Genomic DNA, 27,999 nt, shown 5'->3' on the forward strand with positions numbered 1-27,999 from the left:
ATGGTGGGGTTACTAGAGGTCAAAGGTGCAGTCTTGCCGAGCCAGCTTTGGCTGGCTGGACCCGCTGGGACCGCTGAGCTCAGCTCCCCCTCCCCCCCCCCCCCCCCCCCGCGGCCCCTTTTGCCACCTCCTCTGGCAGCTCTGCGTCCCCAGGGGAGGTTGGTGCCGCGGGTGCCCCAGGCGCAGCTCTGCTTGCAAGCGCCAGACGCAGACTCACGGCGAAGGTCTCGGGCGCTCTCCGCTCCTAGTCCCGAGGTCGCTTCGGGCAGAGAGCCGGAGCCAGCGCAGGAGGGAGGAACAGAGACCCGGAATCAATAAAGGGAAGGACTGGAGGGGAAAAATGACGAAGGAACGAGTTGCTTAATTCCACTCAACAGGTGGTTGCGTGCGTCGGCCGAGACTTGGCAATGGCCACGTGTCTGAGAACCCCAAGTTTGACTCACTGTTCCCTTTGGAGAGTGCCGCCTGGTATCCCTCTAGCGCTGCATTCCCAAGGTAAGAGAGAGCCTACCCCGTCACTTGGCAGGCCCCGCGCTGAGCGCTGTACCCCATTATCTCTTTTTATTTCCCCGAGTGCCATAAGCTTGGGGCACTGTTAACACCCGAGTATTGCGGACGACGGAACGACCTTAGAGAAGCTGGGGGGGGGGCTTTGCTAGAGTTTTACTGCTAGTGGCGGAGCAAAGACTCCAGAAGGGACTGTGCGATCCTGAAAAGCCCAGGCCACAGCCCACAGCCCCTCAGCTCTGCCGCGTCCTTGTCAAGTCACTCCGTATGCACCTGTCGCGGGCCTCGCTGGGGGTGGGGGTGGGGGCTCGAGAGGAGAAGGACCAGAAGGGTGACCAGATGACTCTCCTCCATCCTGACCCTTGGCTCGCGGCGCGGAAAGCTCACTTAGGGCGCACTTTGGAGAGGGTAACCCTCCTTCTCCGGGGATCGCGTCCCCAGCGGGCGCGGCTTTTCGGGGCAGTGTCCCCCCTGGGGCGGCAGGGGCGAGGAGAATCTGGGGTCTGAGAGTGGACACTAGCAGGAAGTGGGGTAGTGGGAGCTCGGCTGCCAGCAGGGCGGGCGGGGCTGGGCGCGAGGCGCGCGTCCACGCGGTGGGTGTGTACGGCGCTTTCATTCAAACTTTGGGGAGCCTAGGTTCCGGCGTCAGCGAAGGTGTAACCAATCAGAGTCCGGGGACGGGAATAAATTATGCAAATCACCATCTGGCGATGGGTCAGATGACTCCCATACTTTAAAAACTACCTCGCCGGGAGCTCCAGGAGTGACAGCGGCGAGTCCTGGCTTCCCCGGCGGGCGGGCGGGCGGCCCGGGTGAAGGCACCTCTAGTTCAAGCCCCTTCATACGCCCCGTCCCCTCCTCACGGCTCACTTTAGCCAAGTTTTCCCCTCCACCTTCACCTTCAGCTGGCTAAGGCCACCACTCTCTCCCTGGGCGAGAGAGGGCTGCCCACTTCGCGTCTTACCAGCGCGGACCGCTGGAAACCCCGAGAGGTCTTCTTCCTCTTCTTCTTCTTTTCAGTCCTGTTTCGGGAGAGGGGGTGTGGCGGGGAAGGATGCGAAACTCCGTTCCTCTGCTCTGCCTCTGGAGCGTCCATTGTTGCTTTGCGGCGGGAAGCCCCACACCCCCCGGTCCGGAGGGACGGCTGCAAGGTAACGTGCACTTACCCTTATTACCCGCCCCCACCCCAGCTTCTCCGGGCCATGCCCCCTCTCTGTCTCGCCGACGCTTTTCCAGCCCCTCCCGGTGCCTGCGAAATCCTCTCTCCTTTCCCACTGCCCATTCGCTCTTCCTCAATCAGCCTTGCAGTTCACTTGTTTCTTGGCGCTCCGGGCGTGCACATCCCCAGCAAAGCATCCGAGAAGCCGCAGGCGAGTGTGTGCGCTGGCCCGCGCTCACCCTCTCGCCTCACCCCCTTCCTTGATAAGATTCCCTGGATCGGTGCTGTCCAGCCAGCCGAGTCGGCTGCCGGCTGCTCTTTAACCGTGTCCTTTGCGAGGCGAGAAGGTTGTTAGAACTAAGTGGCTTGGTGCCCTTCCTTCTAGTCTGGGTGTAGGTGTTGGGAAAGTTGGGCGGCAGGGGTAGCTGGCTCTGGTGTGATTAGCGCTTGCGGAGAGCGTTTGGTGAGTAACTTGTGCCCAGAAGCTGCTGGGCCGATTCCCCCAGGTTGCCAGCCTCCTCCTCCCCAACACCCTTTCCCATCCCCGCTCTTCCTCTTCCTACCTCTCTTCACCTTCCTCCTTGTAGCTGCTAGCTTTTCTTCCAAATTCCTTTCACCAGAGGAAGCCTTGCCCTGGTGGAGTGAGGGTAGGATCACCCATCCGGGTGCCAAATCTATTAGCGAAGCAGTGGAGAAGGGAGATCTCCCAAACTCCACCCCATTATTTCACCTTCTTCTAGTCTGCCGAGGTTGGGCCAACGATGCTGGTCCATGCCAGTTTATGTACTTGTGGGAGGGGTAATTTGAATGAATGGGAAAGCCTTGCTTTGCTTAACATGTTCCAATGCTAACTGGAACTGGGACCTGGGGTAGGTCAGGTCTCTAGCTCCTGTCCTGTATATCGGTAACACTCCTTCCGTTTCACGTGTTCTGTGATTCCGAATATTTGTGGGCCATTCTCTCAGTCGAGAAAGTATGGCTGCTCAGTGCCAGGCACTGTTCTAGGATCAGGGGATGTGATGTGCAACAAGACAGATGAAGACCCCTGCCTCACGGAGCTTGCATTTCAGTAGTGGGAAGACAGACGGCAGAACTAATTAAGATAGATAATGATACTCGGTGGGAGAAAAGTAAAGCAGAGGAGGAAGGAACAGGGTGCTGGGGGAGAAGGTGGCACAGTTTTATTTAATCTGTGGTCTGGTTTCCCTCACTGAGAAGTTGACCACGGAGCAAGGAACCGAAGGAGGTGAGAGAATGAGCCATGAGAGCACATGGGTAAGAATAATCACAAAGTCCCAGAGGTTGAAGTGCCCCAGGCTGGAAGCGGTAAATGAAGCCGGAGAACTCTGGGGTCAGAAAAGGCCGGATGCTAAGGTGGAACTTTTATGTCAGTATGTGGGTTTATCCACAAATCTGTCCCAGGAAGCCAGCAGACTTCTCTCCTTTTCTCCTAGAATTCCCCATCTGGTCTCTGTGAGTAGCTATCTGGGTGATAACTGGGGAGGGAGACTATTTTTGTCCATGGTTCAAATTTCTGCTGGTTGGGGCTTTTGTTCATTACTTTAATGGCAGTTAACCCGAGGTCTGCTCATGTATATTTAGTTGCATTTTCTGGAACCTTACCCTTTGTACATCTGGTATATTCTTTTCCTCCCCACTGCCCTCTTCACCACCACCTTTTCGACTGTTTTGCTGTCTCTTTCCATGATGCCATTTGCCCACCCACTCTGGGATAAATGAAGCTCCTGGTTTGGTCATTTGGTATTTTTTCCCTTGATTTCTGGGTGACAGGAGAGTTTGATTTTTCTAATTTCCCAGCCTGTTATCAAGAGATAGTTTCCTGGATGGCTGAAAGAATGCTGGATGGGGTTCCTTTATGACTGTCCATAATAATGTGGTGATGACAGTGCTTCGTGTTAAAAGGGCATAAGGGCACTGTATGCGCTGAAAGTTACGATTTTGCTGCTTTTATGAATTTCCTCATGGCTCAGTCACTTCTTTAACAAACTTAAAGAACGTCTGGCCCATGTTTAGCACTGCAAGAGCCCTGATGCAGGAGGTGTTTGAAGTAAGTACCGGAATCTAGCTGGCAACGCTGGAGGAAGCCCGTTGTATGATAGCGGATGGCTTCTTACCTCTAATTCCAAAATCCAGAATCTCTCAAAATTGGAAAATTTGTTTGGTAATTTGTTTGGCAGCGAGACTTGGCCTCACCGGCCCTGAACTCCTGTGGCAGCAAAAACTGATCAGAACTGACACGAGGCTATCGATAGACTTGATTTCTGCCCTTGAGCGTGAGTAGTTTCGTATTTCCCTGCAGAAACATTAGTGTGTTTGATTACTGGGGAATGCCCCCAGACCCTACTGGGGATGTCATGTACTATGTGGCTTATGTGCCATGATGCCTTTCTAAAATCTGAAAAGTGCTGAATTGTGAAACTCGGCTGGTCCCCAGCATTTCAGGAAAAGAATCGAGGACGCATACTCTCTAAAAGTAGCCACTTGAGCATAGGAAGGAGAACTCGTTTTGGTAGGGAAGAGGAAAGAGAGGTAAGAGAACCTATTTATTTCAGAGTCACAGTAATTAGTACCGATGGCTTAATGTTCTTAAATTCTGAGATGTCCCTTTATAATATCTTTGCAACTCTTCTGGGAAATGAGAAAACATTCAGCAGGTATAAAAGCTGAAACCCAGAGGATTAGGTAATGTGCTCAAGATTGAACTAGAACTAGACTCCAGATCTCTAACTACCCGAGCCTACTAGATGCACCCACGCTCTGTTTCTTTCCCCCAGATGAGCTCCGTACGCCCAGGAATGTACAGATTGTTGCCAAACCTCTTGTGAGATTTAACCTCCGCACCTCTGGGGACTCAGAACACGAAGGATGCTACCTCTCCCTCGGCCACAACCAGCCCTTGGAAGACTGTGGCTTCAACATGACAGCCAAAACCTTTTTCATCATTCATGGATGGACGGTGAGCCCAGTGGAGGGAGCTCGGCAGCTTGACACAAGATTTGGTTGCCTTTGTTTTGGTCAATTAAAAAGAAGGCTGGTGCTTCCAGATTCTACTGTCTCTCGCTCTCTCTCTTTTCTTGTGGGCTGCTTGTGTTTCAGACAGCTGTGAAGAATGTAATGGGCACTTCGCTGAGGGGGCTATATGGACGCCAGCAGGGTGGTATTTAATGCTGGCACGCAGCGGGCTTTCAGAAAGTGGCTCTCCTGAAGGCAGCGGCCCAGTTCCACTGGCTCTTAAGGGGCCCTCTAATTACACTTAATTACATTGGTCAACCACTGCCTCGAGGGGGCCATCCCTCCCTAAGAGCTGAGCTGAACTGCAGCAACTTGACTGGCTCCGAGAGTCTATGAAGAGCCAGCTGGCCCAGATCGCTGGCCGCCGTTGGCATGGTGCCCTCCTGTTTGCATAGAGATGGCTCCGTTTAAAGGCACTGGGGCTCTTTATGCGCCCTAGCTGAGCAATTCACATTGAAAGGCCCATGACAAACTTCAACAAAAAAGGGCTTTAACGCTCAGCTTTAGAAGCTTTTGACCAGCGAGGGGTTTATTCATTCCTATAATGATGGTCTGTAGGAAAATGACACTATTAAGTGAGCAGGTTTCTGCCTGGGCTAATTGAGGGGGGGGACATTCCTTCTTTTAATGATGAGAAATTCATATCCGTTACATGCTTTCTGGGTCTTTAGGTCTATCACCAACTGCTGGGGTCAGGCCTTGTGGGTGGGGGCGCCTATCTACCTAATGTGACTGAAGAGGTGGTCAGGGGCTTGTCTATCCATGCTTATCCCGCAGCCTACAATTAGAATCATGCAATTGAACCTTTTTAAGCCCCCCTGTCAAAATACAAATACAAACTGCCTGCAACTTCCAAATGGGTTGCATTCCAGAAAGTTCTTTTGTAATCTGGAACTTGGAAGAGCTTTTTCCCATAGAGGCAGGATTGTAAACGGCCTTTGGGTTCCCAGGCCACGCACAGAAAACCTATTTATCTAATAATGTACATGTGGGTAGGTTTACAACTGGACCTAGTCACTATTTATAACTTTGTTTCTGTGGGAAAATGTGTTCTGAGTTCTAATTTGGGATTCCAGGGACAGATCTTCCCTACTCTGGGGTCAAGAGGGATGGCAGAGATCCGTTGTAGGAAGGGGTCATTTGTTAACTCTGCATCCGCCTAGGAGACCGCATCTCCTTGCGTCTCCAAGAGAAAAGCTAATTCTCCAGGGTTACCCTTTCTACCTGCCTTTGAGGCCTCTTGCTTGTCTGTGACAGGGACTCAGGCTAACCTCAGGCCAGTATCGCCACGAATGTTTATCTCGTAATGGTCCTGTTGGACAGTGGGTAGCAGCCTAAGACACCAGCTATGAAAATTCTGACGGGAAAAAAAAAGATATAAAGAACAATGGAAGACAAACACTCATGCAGCAGTCCTGTCTGTGGCGGGCCCTGCTCAGGTACAAATGTCTGGTGGCTGAGCAGCCATTGCAAACGTTCTGGAATTGGCTGGGGAGAGGGTCATGGAACCGAATCCCATATTCATCAGGATTCCTGAAACCGACAAGGAGAATTTTTAAAAGTGTCCTTTTTTCTTTGCAGATGAGTGGCATGTTTGAAAATTGGCTATACAAGCTTGTGTCCGCCCTGCAGATGAGAGAGAAAGAAGCCAATGTTGTGGTGGTTGACTGGCTTCCCCTGGCCCACCAGCTCTACACAGACGCGGTCAATAACACGAGGGTGGTGGGACACAGTGTTGCAAGGATGCTCGATTGGCTGCAGGTAAGTGCTTTTAAGAGCAGGATCTTGAACCTGAACCTTCTTAAGAAAACACAGTTCAGGCTGTGTTCCATTGAACTTCAGGCATCTGAGAATATCTCTGGGATGCAAATTTTTACTGAATTAAGTATTGCTTGAAATACTTGAAGGCTGGCGCTTTGGGAAAGCTTTTTAGTTATTGATATATCTCTGGATTCTTTTCTGTTCTTTTATTTGCCGGAAGAAAATCTGCCTTATAGGTTGTTACTTGCTGATGCCCTCAGGTTGGGAATAAAAAACTTCCTGGAGTCTGCTCTTGCCTCTGAAGGGTGGCTGTCCTCAGGGGTGAGGAGAGGGTTGGTTCCCACAAATGCAGCCTAATGCCACACTTAAAATATTAAGTGTGGAAAATATGTCTTGAGGTCTTAGATTTACTCTCTATAGGTTAATGATTTGCCTGAGATCACAGACTTTCCTGGGGGCAAGGGTGCGCTGGCAAAGTGACCCCATTATCTGGGCAATTCCAGCCTGACTTTCCTTTTGCCCCTGGAATCTGATGAATTCTGGCAGCATCTGGTCAGGGGTACTCTAGCATTACCTCATTTTTCTGCCTAGGTTGTTTTGTAGAGCTTGGTGTCTGAGCTGTGGGACCAAAGTCCCACCTCGGCACCCCTGCCAGGAAGTGCCCTCTCAGGGTATGGTGCTTCAGCTCTGGGGTCCTGGGTGGGCTTGTGGTGAGCAGATCGGCAGCTCCTGGGGCCTAAGAAGCGAGGAAAGAGTAGGCTGCTGCAGGCTGTGGCTGGCACTTAGTCTCCAGTGAGTCTGGTGGCTTTGATTTCCACATGGCCACCCGCACCTCCTGCAGTGCCAGAGAGAATGGGAATGTAGCCAAAGGGTCAGGTATGTGGTTTCTAGTCATAACCTGCACCCTGCCCCCAGCGCTTGGCATTTAAAGTGGCACAAAGTCCTTTTGCCTTCCCCTCACCTGGCTACGTCCCTTCCCTGTCTCATTGCCGGCAATGAGGGCCATGCCCTGGGAAGTCTCTGCCCCTGGTTCCCATGGCTCTTCCTCGTCTCCATTGAATGGTTGGTGACCCAGTGGGCTCGGGACCACTGGCTGCGCTCACACACTTTTGTGGTTTTCTGCAGGAGAAGGATGATTTTTCTCTTGGGAATGTTCACTTGATCGGCTACAGCCTCGGAGCCCACGTGGCAGGGTATGCTGGCAACTTCGTGAAAGGCACGGTGGGCAGAATCACAGGTAGGGTCTGCTTCCTGCGCTGACAGCTGACCCCCGAGCTCCCCCGGCTCCTTGGCCAAGCTGGCTTTTCTGAACTGGAGTGTTCCCAAAGAGGCAGCACGAGGGAGCCATACAGGGTTAGCTTTGGAAGGGACCCGGGGGATATGGAATCCACAGCTTTCAAGCGTTCGTTTCAGTCACAGAATCCCTCTTTCAAGTTGAGCTTGTGTGGGACCCTGATAAATGAAACAGACAGAAGGGATGTTCTGGTTGAAGCTGGATATATGGTGGGTAGTGTTAGCTTTGCTCTTGGGCCTTCCCCATCCCCAGAGAAATGTCAGGATCCCAGAGCACCAGGGAACCCACTTTGAAAACTGCTGGCCGGGTCTGACAGGCAAGGAAACACCGAGAGGCCAACAGCTAATAACTGAAAAGTACAGAACCGCAGTGGGTCCTGACCTATCAGCCTTGGAGGCCCACTCTTTTCTCCACCAGTGATGCTTAGGACCTCAAGGGAAATGAACGGGTGGTGGAGTCGAGTTTGAATTCTGCCTTATTTCTGTTTCATCCACCAAGAGCCTCTTTCCAATGTTTAGCTGGCACATTTATTAGTGATCATTATCTGTTTAGAATGTGCCGCTTGAGATTCTCTCTCTTCCTCTCTTTCTGTCCCTCCCCCACTCACGGTCTCTCTCTCTGTCTCTCTCTCTCTCTCTCAAAATAAATAAATAAACATAAAAAAAAAAGAGGGCTTGGGGTGCCTGGGTGGCTCAGTCGGTGAAGCGTCTGACTTCGGCTCAGGTCGTGATTCCATGGTTTGTGGTTTCAAGCCCTGCGATGGGCTCTGGGCTGACAGCTCAGGGCCTGGAGCCTGCTTTGGATTCTGTGTCTCCCTCTCTCTCTGCCCCTCCCCTGCTTGTTTTCTGTCTCTCTCTCTCAAAAATAAATAAATGTTAAAAAAATTAAAAAAAAAAAAAGAGGGCTTTCTGATATTGGCACCCAGGTTGTCAACAAAAAATTGGGTTTCCCTTCTTGCTGAGCTTTTGATGTGTGTTTGGATTAAATCATTTAATGATTTAAAAAGTGTGAAAGATTTTCCTTCCCATTTTTATGCTTCCTCAAATCTGTAAACAGAGCTACCCCTAGGCTGAAGTTAATGGCAGATTTGTTGTCTTAAACCTTTATCTTCCTTCCAGAATTCTTTTATTTGTCTTCACTCCCAGCTTCCCTCTCACCTCTGAGGTACCAAGGCCCAGCTGCTCACCTCGAAGGAAAGATATGATCAATTTCTTTCCTGGCAGTATTTTTATTTTAAAACAGGACTTGGGAAGAAGGGAGTCCTTAGCTAATAAATAATTTAGTAAAGGGAGAATTTCAGGTTTTAGCAGCAAGCAAGTGGGGTAGATTTAAATATATATGGATATTTGTAAAATTTTATTGGCTTACCTCAAATCATCCCTGGGCTTCAGTCTAAGGTACACACACACACACACACACACACACACGTATACACACACACTCTCCTTTAGATCCAATTCCTTGATTTAGCACAGCTTGAGAGCCTCATTTTTGTTTACCAAGACTGTGGAGCCTAATCATCCAGGCGGACAGTGATCGTGTGGCCGCACAGGACTGCTCGTTAACCCGTTGCTGGCACAGCGCTGTTGGGCTGTGAGCCGCTCTGGGTTCCACCGTCCGAGCGACTCCTCCTGGCCCCCAGTGAGAGGCCTGATGCTGCAGAACCAGGCCAGCCGTGTTCAGACTGCAGCTCATTCAAATCCCCAGCCACCCCTCCCCCTCCCTGCCAGCCCAGGGTCACAGGCAGCAAGGACAGGTTGCAGATCTTTCCTTATTCTCTTTCTAAAGCTGCAATGAGCTGGGGAAGAGTTTTCCAGTTCTTTCCCCCTGCCTCTTTGGGTGGCAGCTGCTGAGATGGGGGCTTTGCTGACCGAATGCTAATCAGTGCTCCGTGCTGTCCGCACGCAGCATGGGGCCTGCGTGTCCCGAGCATGGTCCCCTCCTCCAGCCCTTCTCTGCGGGCAGGGGCCTGAGTGAGCCCGGCGGGAAGAAGTACCCTCTGTCCAGTTGCCCAGCAGCACCTCAGAGGGCATGTGGCTCACCTGACGGGTGCTGTTGTGCATGTCCGGTGTGGGGGAGGGGCATGGATGTTCTTCTAGCTCAGTCGGCAGACTTCCCCTGGGTCTGGGAACCACGTGGTCCCAACTGGTAGAAGGACCAGACTGTAGCTCGCGTGGGGTCCTAAGGCCCATGATGCTGCTATGCAGAGGCCAGCAGGGAGACACCTGAACCCTAGTGTTGCTTGGGTTAGGGCTGTGGACGGGGGTTTGCCAGAGTTTTACCTTCTTAGGCTTTTGAGAGAATTCTGTGCCTCACTAGGAAAGAGGTCATATACTTCTCTCTCTTTTTCTTAAATTTTTTAATGTTTATTTATTTCTCCAAGACACGCTGCGGTGGGGCAGAGGGGGCCTTTTGGCTTCATTTTGCGGATGGGGTAGTAGGAACCAGTGCTTAAATGACAAGTGCAACATTTTACACCCTTAGTAGCAGAGCCAGGATTCAGACCCAGGCTGTCGGGTTGCAGAGCCTGCCCTGGCCACTGTGCCACACTGCCTCTTCTTGGTTGGTGAAGATAAACCAGCAGTGGGAACCGAGCGGGACCTGCCCTGCCAGACGAGTGCAGAGGCTTTCCCGGGCGTGTGTGCGTGTGTGGTTTCCATTTGCTGGACGGAACATCTTGGAAGGTGTCTGACTGAATGGAAGAAGGGCTGGCTCTCCACCTTTTCTTTTTTTGGAGGGGACAAGCTCTCCCTCCCATCCCTAGTTAAAAAAAAAAGTAAATCGTACCACTTTTCCCCAGAGTCTGTGAGCCCTGGCTCTGTGTCAGGCTGGGTCAGTCTGGGTGGGTGAAGGCTCAGCCTGCCCCCCCAGCCATCCTTTCGAGAAGCCCTGTCAGCTGCCTGCATTCCTACAGCACAGCTTGGTTTCCATGGCACTGACCGTCTGGTGGAGACTTTTGTTCACATCAGGCGAAGAGCCCCTCTCTTGTATTGGTTGCAAAGCAGAATGTTCCTCTCTCTCTCTCTCTGTCTGTCTCTTTTTCCTTCCAGAAAACATAGCAAGAGGCAGGGGGAGGCTGCCTGTGTCAGTCCTGTAGCCCTTGGCAGCCTCTGAAATGAGTCATCGTGGGCTGTGCCGGGGGGTCACCGCTTTTGTACCATCCTTCTTGAGGGCCCTGGGCTGGGGATGAACCGCCAGGCAGCTTGGGCTTCTTTTCTGCCTTGGCCGTGCATATGCATTTATTTCAACTTCTTCTGGAGCCCGCTTGCTTCTACCAGCCGCCGCAGCTCTCGTGAGTGATGGATTTCATAAGCTTACCGTCCACTCCAGCCAATAGCTTGGCCTATTGCTTGGCTTAAAATCACCCCCGTCAGGCCTCACAGGGTGCTCCCTGGTTCTACTGCGCTGGGATCTGGTGGGTTCTTTTGCCCATCTCCTCCTTTAACGACTCTGTTCTCCGTCTAAACTCCTCTCCCACGTGGTGTTTCTAGATCAGGGTGCCTCGACCTCAGCACTGTTAATGCTTTGTTGTGGGAGCTGACCTGAGCATTGCTGGATGTTTATCAGCCACCCTGGCCTCTGCCCACTAGGCGCTAGCGGCTTCTCGTCCTCGTCCTTCTCCCCCCGGCAACTGCAACAACCAAAAGTGTCTCCAGACATTGCCAAGTGTCCCCTTAGGAGCAAAATCACACCTAGCTGGGCACCCCTGTTCCAGGCTCAACAGACCCCCCCCCCCCCCCCCCCACCGCTTATAGTGCACTGTATTCTCAGCTTTTTCCAGGTCCTTTCTCTGTGTCCATAGGGCGGAAAGCCTTCTATGCGGGCATGAACTTGGCTCCCATAATTACTCGAGCTTGGCAATAGCAGCTGGTATTTACACTGACGAGCGCTTAATCTCTTAATATCTCACATGCGCTGTATGGATTACGACGTTCAGGTTTAATTTTATTGATGATGCTGAAGGTGGGAGAAGTTTTTTCCACTCTAGTTCACCTCCTTTCAGCATCACCTGGGGGTGCTTGCCAGTCAGGATCTCTAGGGGGCTGGGGAATCTGCATTTCATGCTTTGCAAATTCTACTTTTTTTTTAAATGGTTTTACATTCATGCGGTTCCAAAATTAAAAGATGGTGAAAGTCTTTTATTGTTGCTACCATCTGCTCGGTTCCCTTCCCTGCCGTCTCGCCCAACACACATACACACAGGTAGCCAGGGGCTTGTGTGTCCTTCCAGAGTTTTCTATAGCTACATGGTAGAATTTGAATTTTCAACAAGCTCCCAGAGATATTTGTGCTGTTTCAAATGTGAGAACCGATTCTCTCTACATTGCCGCTTGCCTGTCTAATGCAGAAAGTTTGCAGGCAAAAAGATTTCTCCTTCTTGCTGCAAAACAGAGGAATTTGGAGGCCTGGGATATGGATCCTCAGTGTATCTCGTGTCCGCTCCTCCCCGCCCCTCCCCCCACGTTGCCTCAATCTCATCGATCCACCTTTGGGCCTGATTCATAACTAAAGGAAGGGGAAAAGGAAGTCCAAATGCAAATAGCTCGGTTTGGGGAAACTGAGTCCTCCCTCCAGAAGATGCAGGTAGCTTAGTTATTCTGTAAAGGGGCTGCTACATTAAGGCTGCAGAAGGCTCCCAGTGGCAGAATAGATGGGACGGCTGGCTTAGTTCAGCCACAGCCAGCCTGAGTTCTTTCTAGGAGTGCTCCAGTTCTGAGAGTCTGTGGTTCCTTGGAGCTGTATGTCATTGTGACTCAGTTCAGTTGTCAGGATAGGTAAAGGCTTCAGAAGAAAGCAAAAGTTCCTCCAACCGCAGGCATCCCACGGTTCCAGATTTACGGGGCTTGGCTCTGAGGGTGGCTTCTCTGTGCACACTTAGATTTACTTTTCAATCAAGACTCCAGGACTTTGCACACCCGATGCAGCTGCTCTTGGCTTGCTCTTCTGCTGTAGGTTTGGATCCTGCCGGGCCGCTGTTTGAAGGGGTGGACATCCACAGGAGGCTGTCCCCCGACGACGCGGACTTTGTGGATGTCCTCCACACCTACACGCGTTCCTTCGGCTTGAGCATCGGAATTCAGATGCCCGTGGGCCACATCGACATCTACCCCAACGGGGGTGATTTCCAGCCGGGCTGTGGACTCCATGATGTCTTGGGGTCAATTGCGTACGGAAGTGAGTTCCTTACTTTCTGCTTCATACAGTGGTTTGACTCGGTTATCACATCTCCTAAGTCAGCCAGAGCACGTAGTACTCCCAACAATGTTCATTTTGCGATGCCCACTCCCCCCCACGGGGGCGGCCGATCCCGTGTGCAGTTTATCTTCCTGCAGGTCTACTAACAGCCATCTGTTGGCTTCTGCTTTGCCCTCTCATGCACTGAGGTCCCAGTTGTTATTGGTTAATTTCTTTTTATAAGAAAAGGAATATATAGCTGCTGGGAAAAGCACTGTAGAATCGCCTAGAGCAAACAGTAAGCCTCTTCCTCCAGCTGCCTCTTTTACTCTTTAAAGGTAGGCAGTATAAACAATTTTGTGTGTATCCTCCTGGTCTCTTTTCTTTGCAAATTCATTTGTGTGTGTGTGTATGTGTGTGTGTGTAAGATTACATTTTTTAGAATCACATTGTCCTGTAATTTTCCTTTTTCGGTCACTATATATATTATATATATAGTCACTATATATATACTATATAGTATATATATATGATATATAGTATATATATACTATATAGTATATATATGATATATAGTCACTATATATATACTATATAGTATATATATATGATATACAGTATATATATACTATATATATAGTGAATATTCTTAAACATCAGAACACATAGATTTACTTATCTTATTCTTTTTATTTTAAAAGAAAGGTATTTTTACATTTATTTATTTATTTTGAGAGGGGGGAGGCAAGTGAGCAGGGGAGGGGCAGAGAGAGGGAGAGAGAGAAAATCCCATCCAGGCCCCACACTGTCTATGCAGAGCCCAGTTCGGGGCTCAAACCCACGAACCCACGAGATCATGACCCGAGCTGAAATCGAGAGTCGGATGCTTAACTGAGCCACCCAGGCGCCCCTCGGCCCCTCCCCCCACCCGCTTATTCTTTTTAAAGGCTGTACAATATTCTACAGCATGGATGCTCTATAATTTAATTTTTTGTGACATTTTAAAGAATTAAAACCAAGATGAGGTCTCCATTCACTTACCATTTACCTTCTGGATGCCTGAGCCTGTTCCCAGCAGACTTGGATTGAACCGAATCTGCTGCCGAAACCCATGTGTGGCTGGAGTGACCAACCCCTTTCTGGATTTCCCATTTTCTCACTCCCTCTGGTCTCGGCTGTGTTGCTAAGTCTTGGCCCCTATTGGCTCCCTCTACTCTGATGCTCCGCCCTTTGGATGTCCTGCCCTGTCATTCAGTCTTAAGACTGTAGCCCTCTCCCAATGTGATAATATTCAAGTAGCCCCTGCAAAGCTTGGAGGTCCAGCAAGGACCTCTGTCAGATGCTGGCATTCCTTAAGACTAGTAGTGTTACTGAGGAGGGGGTGGCTTTGTCAAATTTTTCCTAAGGTCCTGGGATTTACCGGGCTGTTGGCTGTAGCTTCCGGTTACAAGAGATAGGACGCACCGTGGGCATGGAAATCCCAGTTACACTCCTAACTTCGTAACCAACCGATCATGTGACTCTGAGCAAATGGCTTCATCTCTGTGGGCTTTGAGGGCACAATCTATATTTGATGAGAGGCTCATCCTGCCCGTCCTCCCCTCCCCCAGCAATCACGGAAGTGGTGAAATGTGAGCACGAGCGGGCCGTACACCTCTTTGTTGACTCCCTGGTGAATCAGGACAAGCCGAGTTTTGCGTTCCAGTGCACGGACTCAAATCGCTTCAAAAAGGGGATCTGTCTCAGCTGCCGCAAGAACCGTTGTAACAGCATTGGTTACAATGCCAAGAAAACCAGGAGTAAGAGGAACAGCAAAATGTACCTCAAGACCCGGGCAGGCATGCCCTTCAGAGGTAACCCTCTGTCCCCACAGTGTCCTGAGGAGGGACCTTCGTCCTTTCCCTTTGTCTAATACCATGTTGTGGAGCAGGGCACGTCCCAGCCCAGGAGATGTGGCAGGGCACAATTAAACCAAACCATTGCAAATCAACGATGTTGTGCGTGCCCTAGGAAAGTCAATCTTTAAAAATAAATGGTGAGGACTCCTTTTGTGATGAAAACCATCGCTCCGTGGTCGCAACATCAGTATCTTAAATTTGTGTTGAGACGGAAAATTGTCATTTCTTTGCAATTAAGTTTTGCAAAGCTATTTCATATTTTTCTCATGATCGTCACAGCAAATCTGAGGGAGGACCGATAGGGCATCAAAATGAGGTCTTGCATTTTTACAACATGTGAGAAAACCATAGGGTTTTGCCGATGGTATTTACATGTGAGGAGGCTGGGGCCCAAAGCGGTTAATACCTTGGTCCTTAATTCAAGGTCACACAGCTAGAAAGTTGCTAGGTTGGAATCACCGAAAGAGTCACTGGCCTCCAAGTTTGGGGCTCCTCCTATACTGAGGTGATCCCTTATGCCATTGGACTGAAGATGACAAGAGGGAGGCTGGGCTGGACCAAAGGGACATTAGCCCCTAAAAACTCAGTGTCGTGAGTGACTCAGTTTGGCTCAGCATGTCCTGAGATGACCGGCAAAGTTCACAAATGCCTTTGTCCCACTGTCTGTGCAGTTTACCATTATCAGATGAAAATCCACATCTTCAGCTACAAGAATATGGGAGACATCGAACCCAACTTTTACGTCACCCTTTATGGCACCAACGCAGACTCCCAGATCCTGCCTTTGGAAATGTGAGTCCCGGGCTCCCTTTAATGAGTTCAGGACCGAGAACGAGTCCGGCTAAGAATGAGCGAGCGTGGGAGCGTGCGAGCCAGTTCAGGGGAGTGCAGCCTGAGTGCCTGCGGGAGGGGCTGGGTGGCTCTGTGGTCCACACTCTCCACCAAGCCCTTGACTCAGACCCTTTCTGGGAAGGATGCTCCAGGATGAATCAGCAGCATGAGAAACTGCTGGGTCAGCTGGACAGAAACTGTTGCTTCGTTTCAGGCAACGCCTGACACCTGGGGCTCTGGGAAATTTGGAACATAAATGTTATCCCTGCACCGTTTCTAATGATCTGTGGGAGGGGCACATGGCGACCGGTATATGTTTGTTAAGCGCACGCGAGGTACAAGGCGCCATGCCAAGTCACGTTGGGACTGCAAAGTAACGTCCTCAAAGTACTCACTTCCCAGGGTTCAGGGTCTAGCTGGAGGACCAGGTATGTATGCACACACTCACCTCCATAAATGGGATGGGACAGGTCCCCCCAAGGGTCACATGATGGGGACAGGCAGGAAGGGGCTGGGAGTTCAGAGGGAGGCGAGCATCTGTGGGCTCATTTCTCTGCAGTCACCATGTGGCAGGTGCTGCCACCGCATCACCCCACACGGTGGGGCAGTTTTCCAAGTGGCCAGGCGGTGAGACCTGCTCCTATCTCCCCTTGTAGAGTGGAGCAGATCGGGCTGAATGCCACCAACACCTTCCTGGTCTACACCGAGGAGGACCTTGGAGACCTCTTGAAGATCAAACTCACCTGGGAGGGGGCAGCTCAGTCCTGGTACAACCTGTGGAAGGAGCTTCGCAGCTACCTGTCCCAGCCCCGCAGCTCTGAGCGGCAGCTGAACATCAGGCGCATCCGGGTCAAGTCTGGGGAGACCCAGCGGAGGTAAGGGCTTCGCGACCTTTCTTTTGCCGCACCTTGTCTTGGCTTGGAGGAAGGGGGGCTTCTCCTGGACGGGGCTCCCTACGAGCACTGCCCTGATGACCTGTTTGCCGTGGGGTCCACACAACCAAAGGCTTCGCTTGCCCCTGTGCAGAGCATACCAGAGTATCAGGCCTACGGAGCCCCCACGGCTGAGGTCTGCAAGAGGCCCTGATTTCCCCGGACCCTTTGAGCATTATATCCTTCCTTCCAAGGCTCTGAGTCAAGGGTATGGGGTGGGGCCCTGACGTCAAGTCACAGAGAATGCTCTATGCCATGCCAGCTGGCAGTTCCCCCACGAGTTTTAACCTCAGGCTTAGAGTGAAAACTCTAGACCTTTATGTATCATCCCCTAAAATGGTACCTTGACTCTCTGAGCAAACTTCTAAGCAGAAGCCAAGGAAGCCCGTGGGACCTTTGTCAAAAGAGGAGGGTTTCCTCGGCCATATCTTTCTGCAGACCGCTGGGAGGTCACCGCCAGCCTGGGGATGATAGGAGGCAGGCACCACCCTCCTCGTACCTCATCTGGTATTTTCTCCATCATAGTTCTTCATGTGTCCTGTTTCCATCCATCGCCTGCGGCGTAGTGTGGCCTTAGGGGGAGGGAGGCGGGGGTCCCTTGTCTGAGTGATTCTGGTCTAGAAGTCTGTGAACTGGGGAGAGCTGAGGCCTCTTTGCACCCTACCCCTGTCGCTGGGTTACAGTAGATGTATTCTCCAACTTGACTAGATATTATGGAATCTGCGTCCAAAGTGTTTAGACCAGTGCAATCTAAAAGTAAGAGCCCCCTTTTCCTTTCCTCCTCACCTACACTGGAGGGGACACTCTTGCCATTCTGTTGGGTGTGAACTGGTCCCTTATTGTTGCTTTAACGTGTTTTAATTTCCTGGTTGAGATGAGATGGCTCACCTCTTTATATGTTTATGGGCCATTTGGGCTTTCTGGTAAAGGTTCTTTTGTTTTTAAATATCTATTTATTTATTTTGAGAAAGAGAGAGAGAGGGAGGAGACAGAGAGAGAGAGAGAGAGAGAGAGAGAGCGCGCACAGGCAGGGAAGGAGCAGAGAGGGGGAGGGACAATCCCAAGCAGGCTCTGCACCATCAGCACAGAGCCTGATGCGGGGCTTGAACTCATGAACCGTGAGATCATGACCTGAGCCAAAACCAAGAGCCGGACACCTAACTGAGCCACCCAGGTGCCCCTCTGGTAAAGGTTCTTAAACCTGTTCTGCAGGTGGCGTTCGTCCTTCCCATCGGCATCAGGATCAGGTATCCCGTACATCTGTCAGTCGCGGGGTCATACGAACGCCACACCACAGAGGCTGCGGTAACCCACGTGGTTTGGCTGTACGTTAGAGTTGAAATGGTTATTAGACTAGTGATTTTTCTCTGCGACCTTGGTTGAGCATTTTCTGACTCACAGCTGCATCCATTTATGGTTGTTGATGGGTGCTTATGAGCACCCCACTGGAGGTACATTGAATTCCTCCATTTGAGGAGACTGTGGTCCACCATAGATACGGGAATCCATGAACAATTCGAGGCAGTGTATGATGCGTAAAATAAGATGAAGCATTTATTATTAACTCCATGCCGTGCATAGGAATGACAATAGCAAAGGCAACACCTATAAAACAATATGCTTTTCTATTGAGGTCAAGGGCTTGGGCAGTCAGGGAGACTTCAGAGAGGCTATGCCTTGAAAGGCAGGTAGCCTTTTGGATGGACAGGCAGGAGAAGGTGGAAGGTGTGATCAAAGGGCTGCATGAACCAAACCACGGGAGATGTCAGAGTGGGACATGGCAGCAGCAATGAGGGGTTCTGAAGATTCTGAGTCAAGGTGTGGCATGATGAAAGCCCTTTTCTCCTCACTTGGTCCACTTTGGATCCAGAAAGCACCGTCTGGCTAAGGCACAGCAATGTGCCTCCCCCACTTGAGTTTTGGCTACATGAGTGGTTTCTTCTTCCTCCTAGGTTGACCTTTTGTGTGGAAGACCTTGACGACACCAGCATATCCCCCGGCCAAGAGCTCTGGTTTCACAAGTGTCGGGATGGCTGGAGAATGAAAAATGAAACCAGGTAACCAGGGACTTTCTCATAGGGTCATGCGGTACCTGTTAGACAGGTCACCTAGCATGTGCTGGATATGGGTCTGGGTGCTTGGGATGTAGCAGTGAACAGACCAGATACAGATCTCCTCTTTCGTGAGGCTGACCTGTTGGGAAGAGATAGACCAATCCGTGGAATATGCAGGATGTCGGAGGGCGTTTGTGTCCCTTTGCCCCTTGGTCCAACTCCCCTTCAAGATGTTCACAGACCATGGTCCTGCTGGAGTCAGGCCATCTTAGGTTGAACTTCTCCATAGTGACAGGGGCTACAGGAAGATTCCAGGGCCCCTAGCTTCCTTCTGGGCACCCGTTTGGAATGGGGACTCAGGTGGGAGGTAAAGGGGAAGGGCATGGTATAATCCCCATTTTTAGGTTTTTCTGGAACCCCGGGTGGGTGTCAGGGATAGTGATCAGCTCTTCCCCTTTTGGAGAAGCAGGAGTGCTCATGTGTATGACACTGAACCAGACAAAAGGCACGTCTTGATTCTGTGTCCCATGACCCCATGCCGGAGTCCCATTATTTCAGATTTGAGGAAGGCAGATCTCATGGTGTGAGGCAGCAGGTGCATCCAAAAGGGAAATTCATCACAGAGTCTCTGAGCCTAAACACCTGCTTCTGGAGGACGGAGATGGGCCCCTCGATGGCTTCCACCACTTGCCCCAACTGAGATGCTGTATAATAATGCAGCCTCCATACACCGAGCACACGACATGTGCTCACCTGTGTTTAGTGCCTTTTCTATGTTAGCTCATTTACTTGTATCACCAGCCCCGTGACATTGGTGCTGTTAACCCTGTGTACTGTTGTGGACCCTGAGGCTCAGGGAAGTTAGGTCACTCTTTCCAGCTCCCCCAGCAGGCAATGGTAGAGTGAAGATTTGATGTTGGTTTATTTTAAAGCCCGTACTCTTTTTTTTTTTTAATTAAAAATTTTTTTCATGTTTATTTTTGAGAGAGAGACAGAGCATGAGTGGGGGGAAGGAGCAGAGAGAGAGAGAGAGGGAGACACAGAATCCAAAGCAGGTTCCAGTCTCTGAGCTGTCAGCACAGAGACTGACATGGGGCTCGAACATTCAGGATGTGAAATCGTGACCTGAGCTGAAGTCGGAAGCTCAACTGACTGAGCCGCCCAGGTGCCCAGTCTGTACTCTTTCTTGAGCATGGAGGGTTCACTTACTCAGATAAATCACCTCACTTTGATCTGGGTATCAATTATCAAGCAGCTGCACCCATTCGGGGGGCCCCTGTGATGAGCCCTCTGCCAACCCTGGGGACCAGGCTTCATCCTGACTGCTCTGTGTCCTGTTCAGGATCACCAGCCTGATCACAACCTTGGTGATCACAGGACATGTAGGATTCTGAAAACTGCCCATCGAATAGCTCAGTCTAGTGCAGGCTCATAGGATATTCTGCTATAATAATAACTTTAGTTCTTTACATTCGTATTCAGATTATTACCTTTCCAAAGTGCTCCCCCATGCATCAATTTCATTGATCCTCAGAATAGCCGTGTAGATGGTACGCACCCAGGAAGGATCACTGTTCTTATCATTATTGTTATGATAACATATCTTATGATAAAACATTTTCTTTTTCTTTTCCGCTCCGGAACTTTGTAACAGCTGAGGATGTTATGTTGATACTTAGGTAATGTTAGTATCTCGTCCTACTAACATCCTACCTTAGTCATCCTGGTAATGAGAAAGCCAGTCATTACCCCCAAAAGAACATAAGGCGATAGAAGCCTGAGTCATGCATCGACACTAGGAAGTTGTGACAATCCCTAGACATAGGTTATGCCTTCGGTATCCTCTCACCTGATGTGGATACTGTTCGCCTATTCACCGATAAAGAGACTGAGGTTCCAAGAGGTTCAATTGCATGTTCGTGTAGCTGAGACTAGGATCAAGATCTCTGGATTCTGTCTTGCCCCCTTCCTGCCACCCTACAGTCGCTCTCGTATTTCTGGATCAAGGCAAAGAGGATCATGGATAGTTTTCCCTGCATTTGTGTGTGTGTGTGTGTGTGTGATAGGTGTGTAAGAAAGCTTGAACTTGTGGCAAACAGAGTACATCCTCAGTACAGGCTGCACGTTTGCCAAGCAAGCCAGGTGAGGATGCCAAATATTGTTCATCTCTTACATGGTTCCTTTCAGCCCAACTGTGGAGCTTTCCTGAGGGGCCAGTGAGGCCCACTCACACCCGCCTTCCAGACACATGGAGGAAAGTTACTGCTGAGGACCCACCTGATGGAAGGACCCCTCTTGGCCTTGATCCTCAGGCACTGGCAAGAGACTGTTTGCTGGGCCCAGGACCTTACCTCCTATGACTGTTGGGACTTCTCGCCGGAGGGGACCATACGCTGCTGTTCCTGCTGTTCCTGCTGCTCTAGAATTGCTCTAACTCCAGACCTGTGTGCGAAGGGTCGGACGCCCGGGCCTCCTGCGCACACTGCACTGGTTTCTGGGTGACTGGATGAGCCTGTGCTTCGCCTGACAGGGGACACTTGTGAAAGCGCATGGAGGACTGTCAGCTGCCTGATCTGAATGGTGGGGAGAGGTCTTTCCACTGGGAGCTGACTCGTGTCACGATGGCAGACCCATGATCTCATTTGCCCAGAGGGAGGGGAGTATAGATGTGGGGTGGTGGCGAGGCCCTCACTGTTGGGGTTCGGTGGGCTGCATTGATCAATAATCGTTACATTGCAGGCATTCCGTCCTGCTCCCCAGCTTACTCTCTAAAGCACACATCATTGGGTGTCTTGGTTTTCCAGTTGCTTATTGTTTGATTGGACAGATGTTTATTAAGCACTTAAACTTGATTAGCACAAGGCAGTAGACGCATTAGTAAACCTTTCCAAACTTGGAATCTAATGGAGTTGGGATTTCTAGTCTCCCTCCCAGTTTAGATGATCCATGAATATCCATGGGATGAAGGGCACAATGGACACCGGGAGGGCTACAGGGTGTAAGCCTCGGGGATCCGAGGCTTGAAGTGGTTTCAGCTATTTCTTGTTACTTAACGTGCACACTCCCTGTAAGAGTGACATGTTTGATCACTTGCATGGAAACGAGCAGAGTGCCACACGTGCTGGGGATGGAACCGTGGCCCATCTCCAAATGCGATTGCTTCAGAGCAAAATCTCTTCTGCTTGGGGACGTAGAAGGCATCATATATCTGTTATACGTATCTGTTCATACAGAAACCAGCACCTGTCAAACAGAGCTGGCGCTAAGATTCAATAGAATGCCTTTTCCTCCGTGGAATATCTTGCTCTAATAGCAGCTCCTTCTCTGTGTTGAACTTAGAAAAGCCTCCAATTGTAGCTCTTGACATAAATGAATATATGCGATATCTGAGAAACTGGTTTATACTTTTCAAAAGATTTGCATGTGCATCACTTCGCTGGAGACTCACAAGAGGAGCGCAAGGCAGCTAATGTCTGTTTTACAACACGAAGGCTTAATGAGGTTCAGCCACATGCCTAGATTTATATCCCAGGTCGGTGGTGGAGCCCGGTGAGGACCCAGATTTCCTGGAGGCAAAGCCCGTGGTGTGTTCATTTCTGCAACTTCCTCAAGATGTCTACAGCCTTTTGACCCCAACAGGCCTCAGAGGTGACATGCAAGGAGCTGGTTTTTGGAGGCATCCATTAAACCATAAACCCTTATATTAGTATATAGCCAGGGGAATAAGAGGTTGGGCCTTTTATGGACGAGATTTATTTGGAAGGAGGTGTGATGTCAAATTGGGGAGAAGAGTGATTTTTCTTTGCACTTCGGTTTTTCGAAAGATGTTGTTTTAACCTGTGTTGTGCCAAAGTTGTGTAATTGTTCAATGCCAGACTTTTGAAGACGTAACCAGTCAAGTCTTAGTTCAAGGTGTTTTCTTAAATTGTGTGCTTCTTCTGTTGCTTCTGTGAATGCTTTCTAGCCAAAGTGGAGCTTCTGTTATTGGCCATGCCTCCTGATTACTTCTGCCTTCTGTTTTTAGGAATGGAAGCGTCGGGAATCAAATCCTCAGTGGGTCCTGTATTTATACATTTGGCTTGAAGCCTTAGTTGTATATAATGATGCTTTTTTTTTTTTTTTAACACTTAGAGTACTATTTATTTCTCCAGTGTATATAATGTATAAAAACAGATATATGGTTAGTTTTTATTTTAAAATTAACCAATTTCAAGATGAAAAATTTTTAATAGGAAAATAATAAAAATCTATATAACTCTTTGTGGTCTGGCCTCTCAGTTCTTAACATTTGAAAGAATTATGGCTGCCCAAGCCTAGAGTTTGATGAAAAGTGACCTACATATAAACTATAGTCTCTATTTGGTACTAATTAGTGGTAGGAAGTGGACAACAGCTTCTTTCACTAAAGAGCAAGAAGGAAAACTGTTTGAATGGCAGAAGTGCCTGAAATATACATTAGGAAAAAGGAGGGGTGGCTGCACGTTGGTGCACATTGCATGGGCCCCAGATAACAGAAACTTATGCTGTAACTATGCAGGTAGAAACTGAATTCTCTATTTTATTAAAGTCTCAGTTGGTATTGAGGCTCGGCTCCTGAAAGCAGGGTCCAGGCTCTAAGTTTTTGCTGTTCCAACCACAGGGTGTTCGCTTCATCCCCACAATCCAAAGTGTCCCCCGTCACGTCCCCTTCCAGCCCACGAGAAGGAAGAGGAGAAGCATATTGAAATATTCTTGAACTATTTTGAAATATTCTCGAACTCGTTCAATATTGAAAATATTGAACTAGATAAAGTTCATATTTGTCAAACTCTGGCGTCTCTTTCTTATGCCTCTTGCTTTCCTCACTACACAATATCAAGGGCACTTCGCTTGTTGCAATAGAGCTTAATGGTCATTTTGTAAATGGCCACAGAAATGTCCATACAGTGAGGGGACCATCATCTGTTCCTTAGCTGTCCCTCCATGGCTGGTCGTCAGGTCCACGTTCCTTGCCTGCCCACTGCGTTCCCCTGGTGCCTCCTTTCCTACTGCACACTCTCATGTGGCTGCAAGCACTTCCCCTCCCCTCCCCCTCAGACGTTCCCTTTTCCAAATTTACTTGAGTTTCTACTCCCTCAACCCAAGCCCTTGTTTATTCGGTGTAGCTAACTCCCAAGAGGGATTGTTGGACGCTTTCAACTCAGTCATGCTAATGTACCAATGGCTAGTAAAGTAAGGTTTTAGCCAGTCCAGAGTCATTCCCATTGTCAAAATAGGATGCTTGTCAACCCAAATTAATCTTTGATTTGCACTGAGGTGGCAGGGCAAATCAAAAGGAAGGTTTCCTGTTAGGGCAGGAAAATATTGGGTCAGGGTGGTGGTCCTGCTTGGGAATCTTTCCTCCAAAAAATATTGCTGTTTTGCCCAGTTGATCCCCTGCCTTCACTCCTGACCTATAGCTCCTGGGAGCACCAGTATTTGTTTTTTCCCTCCCCCTCCTCCCCAACAGTCTCCATGGGGGCAGTAGTTGCCATGGAGAAGTGGCGAGAGGTGTCGAAGCTATCTTTTGTAACTGCGGGTTTATCTACAAATTGGGGATGGGTTCTCCTAAGAAAAAGATGAATAAGTAAAGGAATAAAGGTAAAACAAACTAGTGTTCAAGTCACTTGTTCTAAACACCTGTGGTCAGCAATATCATTTAACCCTGACTTTCTTTATAGCGCGCCCGTGTATGTATGTGTTGTGACGGGGAAGGGCTTCTGAAAGAGTCTGGAAGCTAGGACAGGTCTAAGCAGGCAAGGGCTCAGGCCCAGAGAGCAGCATGGAGTAGTTAACTGGCCCAGTGTTAGTTATGGCAGCCCAAAAGAATGCACACTCTGGCTGTCTATACTTTCACGGGAGGTGGGTGGTCATGGTCAGATGCCATATGTGAACCTTGCAAGTGTTGAGGCCAGGAACAGAGGCTGGGGTTATTTCACTGGGGTGTGGAAGGTGGGAGTACACTTTATTATGATTTTTAAGTGTTGCTTTATTTTTGAGAGACAGAGAGAGAGTTGGGGAGGGGCAGAGAGAGGGGGACAGAGTATCTGAAGTGGGCTCTGTGCTGATGGCAGAAAGCCCAATGAGGGGCTTGAACTCACAAATTGGGAGATCGTGACCGGAGCCAAAGGGTCTGCTTCGGTGAGCATCGGTGAGCTTAACCAACTGAACCACTCAGTGCCCCCCACCCTTTTTGGGGGAGTACCCTTTATTTTTGTATTTTTAAAATTTATTTGTGTATTTTGAGAGAGAGAGAGCATGGGTGCATTCAAGTGGGGGAGGGGCAGAGAAAGAGGGAGAGAGAGAGAGAATCCTAAGCAGGTCCCGTGCTGTCAGTGTGGAGCCTGGACGCAGGGCTAGATTCTCAGAATGAGATCATGACCTGAGTTGCAACCAAGAACCGACGGCTTAACCAACTGAGCCCCCCAGGCGCCCCTGGAACACACTTTAAAAGTAAAGATATCTTGCCTGCTGCCCTGCTCAGTATCTCAAGACAAGTTCAGTGCGATGGTTGTGAAGTCAAAGCCTCGGCGATTTATTGGGAGGGACACCATCGTATCGTGAGCTCAACAATTTATTTATTTATTTATTTATTTATTTATTTTTTGGTCAGAGATATCAGTCCTACTGTCTGTCCTGGGTCTTTTTAAAAGATAAACACAGCTTTCTTCTTTCTGACCGAGCTACCCTAAACTCTCCATGCAGGCTTCTTCTGGCCTGTCAAAAAGAGACCCTCCGAAGGGTGGCTCCATAAACCCTGCAGTCATCTTCCTGGTGATCAGGCAACTCTTGTCTCTCCCTCCAAGGCAGGCTTCTTCAGTAGCTGTTCTCCTGCTTCTGCCTCTCCCTTGCTTCCTCTCCCCTTCCCCTTCCTCCCCCCTTCCCCTCTTCCCTCCTCTTCCTCCCTCTCCCTTCTTCCCTCCCCCTCCTCCCCCTCCCCTTTCTCCCCATCTCCCCCTCCCTCCTCCATTCCTGTATCGTTGGTGAAGTACCTGCTCAACTCTTTTCTCCCTTTTAGGGGAAGTTGTTTGTTTTCCTATCACTGAACTCTGGAGGTTCTTTACATGTTCTGGATATAAATTATTAGACATATGACTTTCATATACTTTCTCCCAGGCTATGGTTTATCTTTTTAGTCACCTAACGGAGCCTTCTGAGGAACGATGCTTAAAATTTTGACGCAATGCAGTCTATCCATTTGTTCTTTTATGGATGTTGCCTTTAGTATCATCTGTAAGAAAAATTTACCTAACTCAAGGGTACAAAGATTTTCTCTTCTGTCTTATCTAGGAGTTTTCTAGTTTTAGGTTTTACATTTAAGTCTATGATTCATTTTAGGTTAATTGTTTTACATGTGAGGTATTGATCGAAGTTCATTTTTTTTTTGCATACAGATAGTTGTGTCAGTACCATTTGTTGGAAATACCATATTTTCTCTAGACAACTGTGTTAGCACCTTTGTCAAACGTCGTCTGTGTGTGTGTGACTTTGTTTCTAGACTCTGTTTCACCGATCTATTCATTTGTTTTGATGTCAACGGCACACTCTCTCCATCACTGTAGCTTTATAATAAGTCTTGAAATTGCACCCTGATAGTTTTCCCACTTTGTTCCCAAGTTGTTTTAGCTATTCTAGGTCATATGCATTTTTATATGCATTTTAGAATCAGCTGCCAATTTCTACAAAAAGCCGGCTGAGATTTTAGTAAGATTGCATTGAATCTAGAGGCCTGTTTGAGAATTGATGTCTTTTTTCTTTGTATAAAACAATTTTTAACGGTTTATTTTTGAGAGAAAGAGTGAGACAGAGCGTGAGCAGGGGAGGGGCAGAGGGAGGCAGACCCTGAATGTGAAGCAGGCTCCAGGCTCTGAGCTGTCAGCACAGAGCCCCAAGTGGGGCTCGAATTCACGAATTGTGAGATCACGACCTGAGCTGAAGGACGCTTAACTGACTGAACCACCCAGGCGCCCCAACGTCTTTTCAAAAAATTTAAATTCAAGTTACTTAACATACAGTGTAGTCTTGGCTTCAAGAGTAGAACCCGGTGATTCATCTCTTACATATGACACCCAGTGCTCATCCAGAAAAGTATCCTCCTTTATGTCTGTCACCCATGTAACCCCCTTCCACCTCCACACGGAACACTTTTTAGATTGAATTCAATATTTTATAGCTTGACTGTCTATGACAGACAGCATTATTTCTTCAGGGGGCTTGGCTTACTCTTTCTGAATGCACACAAAAACTACTTTTGAGTAGAACCATGTTAAGCAATATGCAATCACTTACTTACAGTGGCATTTTTATTTTTAAAATTTAAAATTTGGCCAAAAATGTCGAGATGCCACTTTGCATGGTGCAGGGGGAACTGCCACTCTCCTTCCCAGGCTGCTGGGAGAGTTGGCAGTTGAGGGCTGTCAGATGAGCCTCTCTCCAGGAGTTGGCCTCAGCCAACCAAGGAGCTCAAAGGCACAGTTCCTCCCCCGGGGGGGGGGGGGCAGTACTTGGCCATTGACTGGTGATTAGGCTCCCCCTTTCCCTGCTCAAGACAGGACTGATCTGAAGCCTTAGGGGCTGCAGATCTCCTGGTGGGACCAGCCCCTCCTGCTGCCCTTGAACTCCTGCCCCCCCCCATCCCCACCTCACCCCAGGTGTGATCCCTGAGAGCAGTCCCCAGCAAAAGTTTTGCATGCAGATCTCCACCTCACGCAGACGACTGTCTCCTGGGAATTCAGCTGAGGCCAGATTATTTCCTAACCAGCTTCCAATTAGTTCCAAGCTTTGAGGAGTGTAGACAGAGAAAATAAGGTCAGCCCTTGAGGCTCAGAGATGAGACTGGGCCAAATAGGAAGGCAATTATCACTGGCCTGTTATGACTGCTTATGGCCAAAGTCACTTACATCACCCAGGCATGCTTTCCCTTTCACATGGCACCCTTTGAAGCTGCCCTGATTTGGGGAGGAGGAGGAGGAAGCATCTGGCAGGGACAGGGATGATGCAGTGGGAGAGACAGGGAAAGAGGGAGTCTTTGAATCAAGGCCAAGTGAAGCTGAAGAGAGGCTTGCTCACGGGGAGCAGGGTATCACAGAGCTGGGGCGTTCGGGGAGCACTCGTGGAAGGTGAAGACTCACTTCGTAACTTTCCTCAACTCCCTTTCAACAGGGGCAGGCATGTGAGATGGGAAGTCGGAGGAAATGGCACCAAAAAATACTATACGACTGTGATACTCAAACATGTTTTGATTCACCTGCTGCTGATGCGAATGAAAACCAGAGCTATCCGAGGTGATATCCTAACGAGTATCCTATCCGAGTATCCTAACGAACGGATTTCCTAA

At 49.4% G+C, this 27,999-nt stretch overlaps 1 protein-coding gene across 6 annotated transcripts; it reads left to right on the plus strand.

Moving 5' to 3' along the window:
- Positions 1–274: 274 nt before the first annotated feature.
- LIPG (lipase G, endothelial type) lies at positions 275–22,904 on the plus strand. 6 transcript variants are annotated; one of them, XM_053205584.1, is made up of 12 exons: positions 360–495; positions 1,528–1,658; positions 3,865–3,960; positions 4,462–4,643; positions 6,281–6,460; positions 7,586–7,697; positions 12,708–12,929; positions 14,540–14,782; positions 15,499–15,619; positions 16,315–16,533; positions 18,543–18,647; positions 20,832–22,904. In XM_053205584.1, exons 2-12 carry the CDS (start codon positions 1,562–1,564, stop codon positions 20,851–20,853), a joined length of 1,599 nt encoding a protein of 532 aa, XP_053061559.1. In that variant the 5' UTR covers positions 360–495; positions 1,528–1,561; the 3' UTR covers positions 20,854–22,904. The 6 variants fall into 6 exon arrangements, with proteins under 6 accessions (XP_053061561.1, XP_053061559.1, XP_026924743.2 ...); XM_027068942.2 differs by lacking the exon at positions 360–495 and having other exon boundaries at positions 1,240–1,658; positions 14,540–14,728; XM_053205583.1 differs by lacking the exon at positions 360–495 and having other exon boundaries at positions 1,244–1,658.
- The last annotated feature ends 5,095 nt before the right edge of the window (positions 22,905–27,999 follow it).

The sequence above is a fragment of the Acinonyx jubatus genome, chromosome D3 (genome assembly GCF_027475565.1).
Source record: "Acinonyx jubatus isolate Ajub_Pintada_27869175 chromosome D3, VMU_Ajub_asm_v1.0, whole genome shotgun sequence".
NCBI classification, from domain to species: Eukaryota; Metazoa; Chordata; class Mammalia; order Carnivora; family Felidae; genus Acinonyx; species Acinonyx jubatus.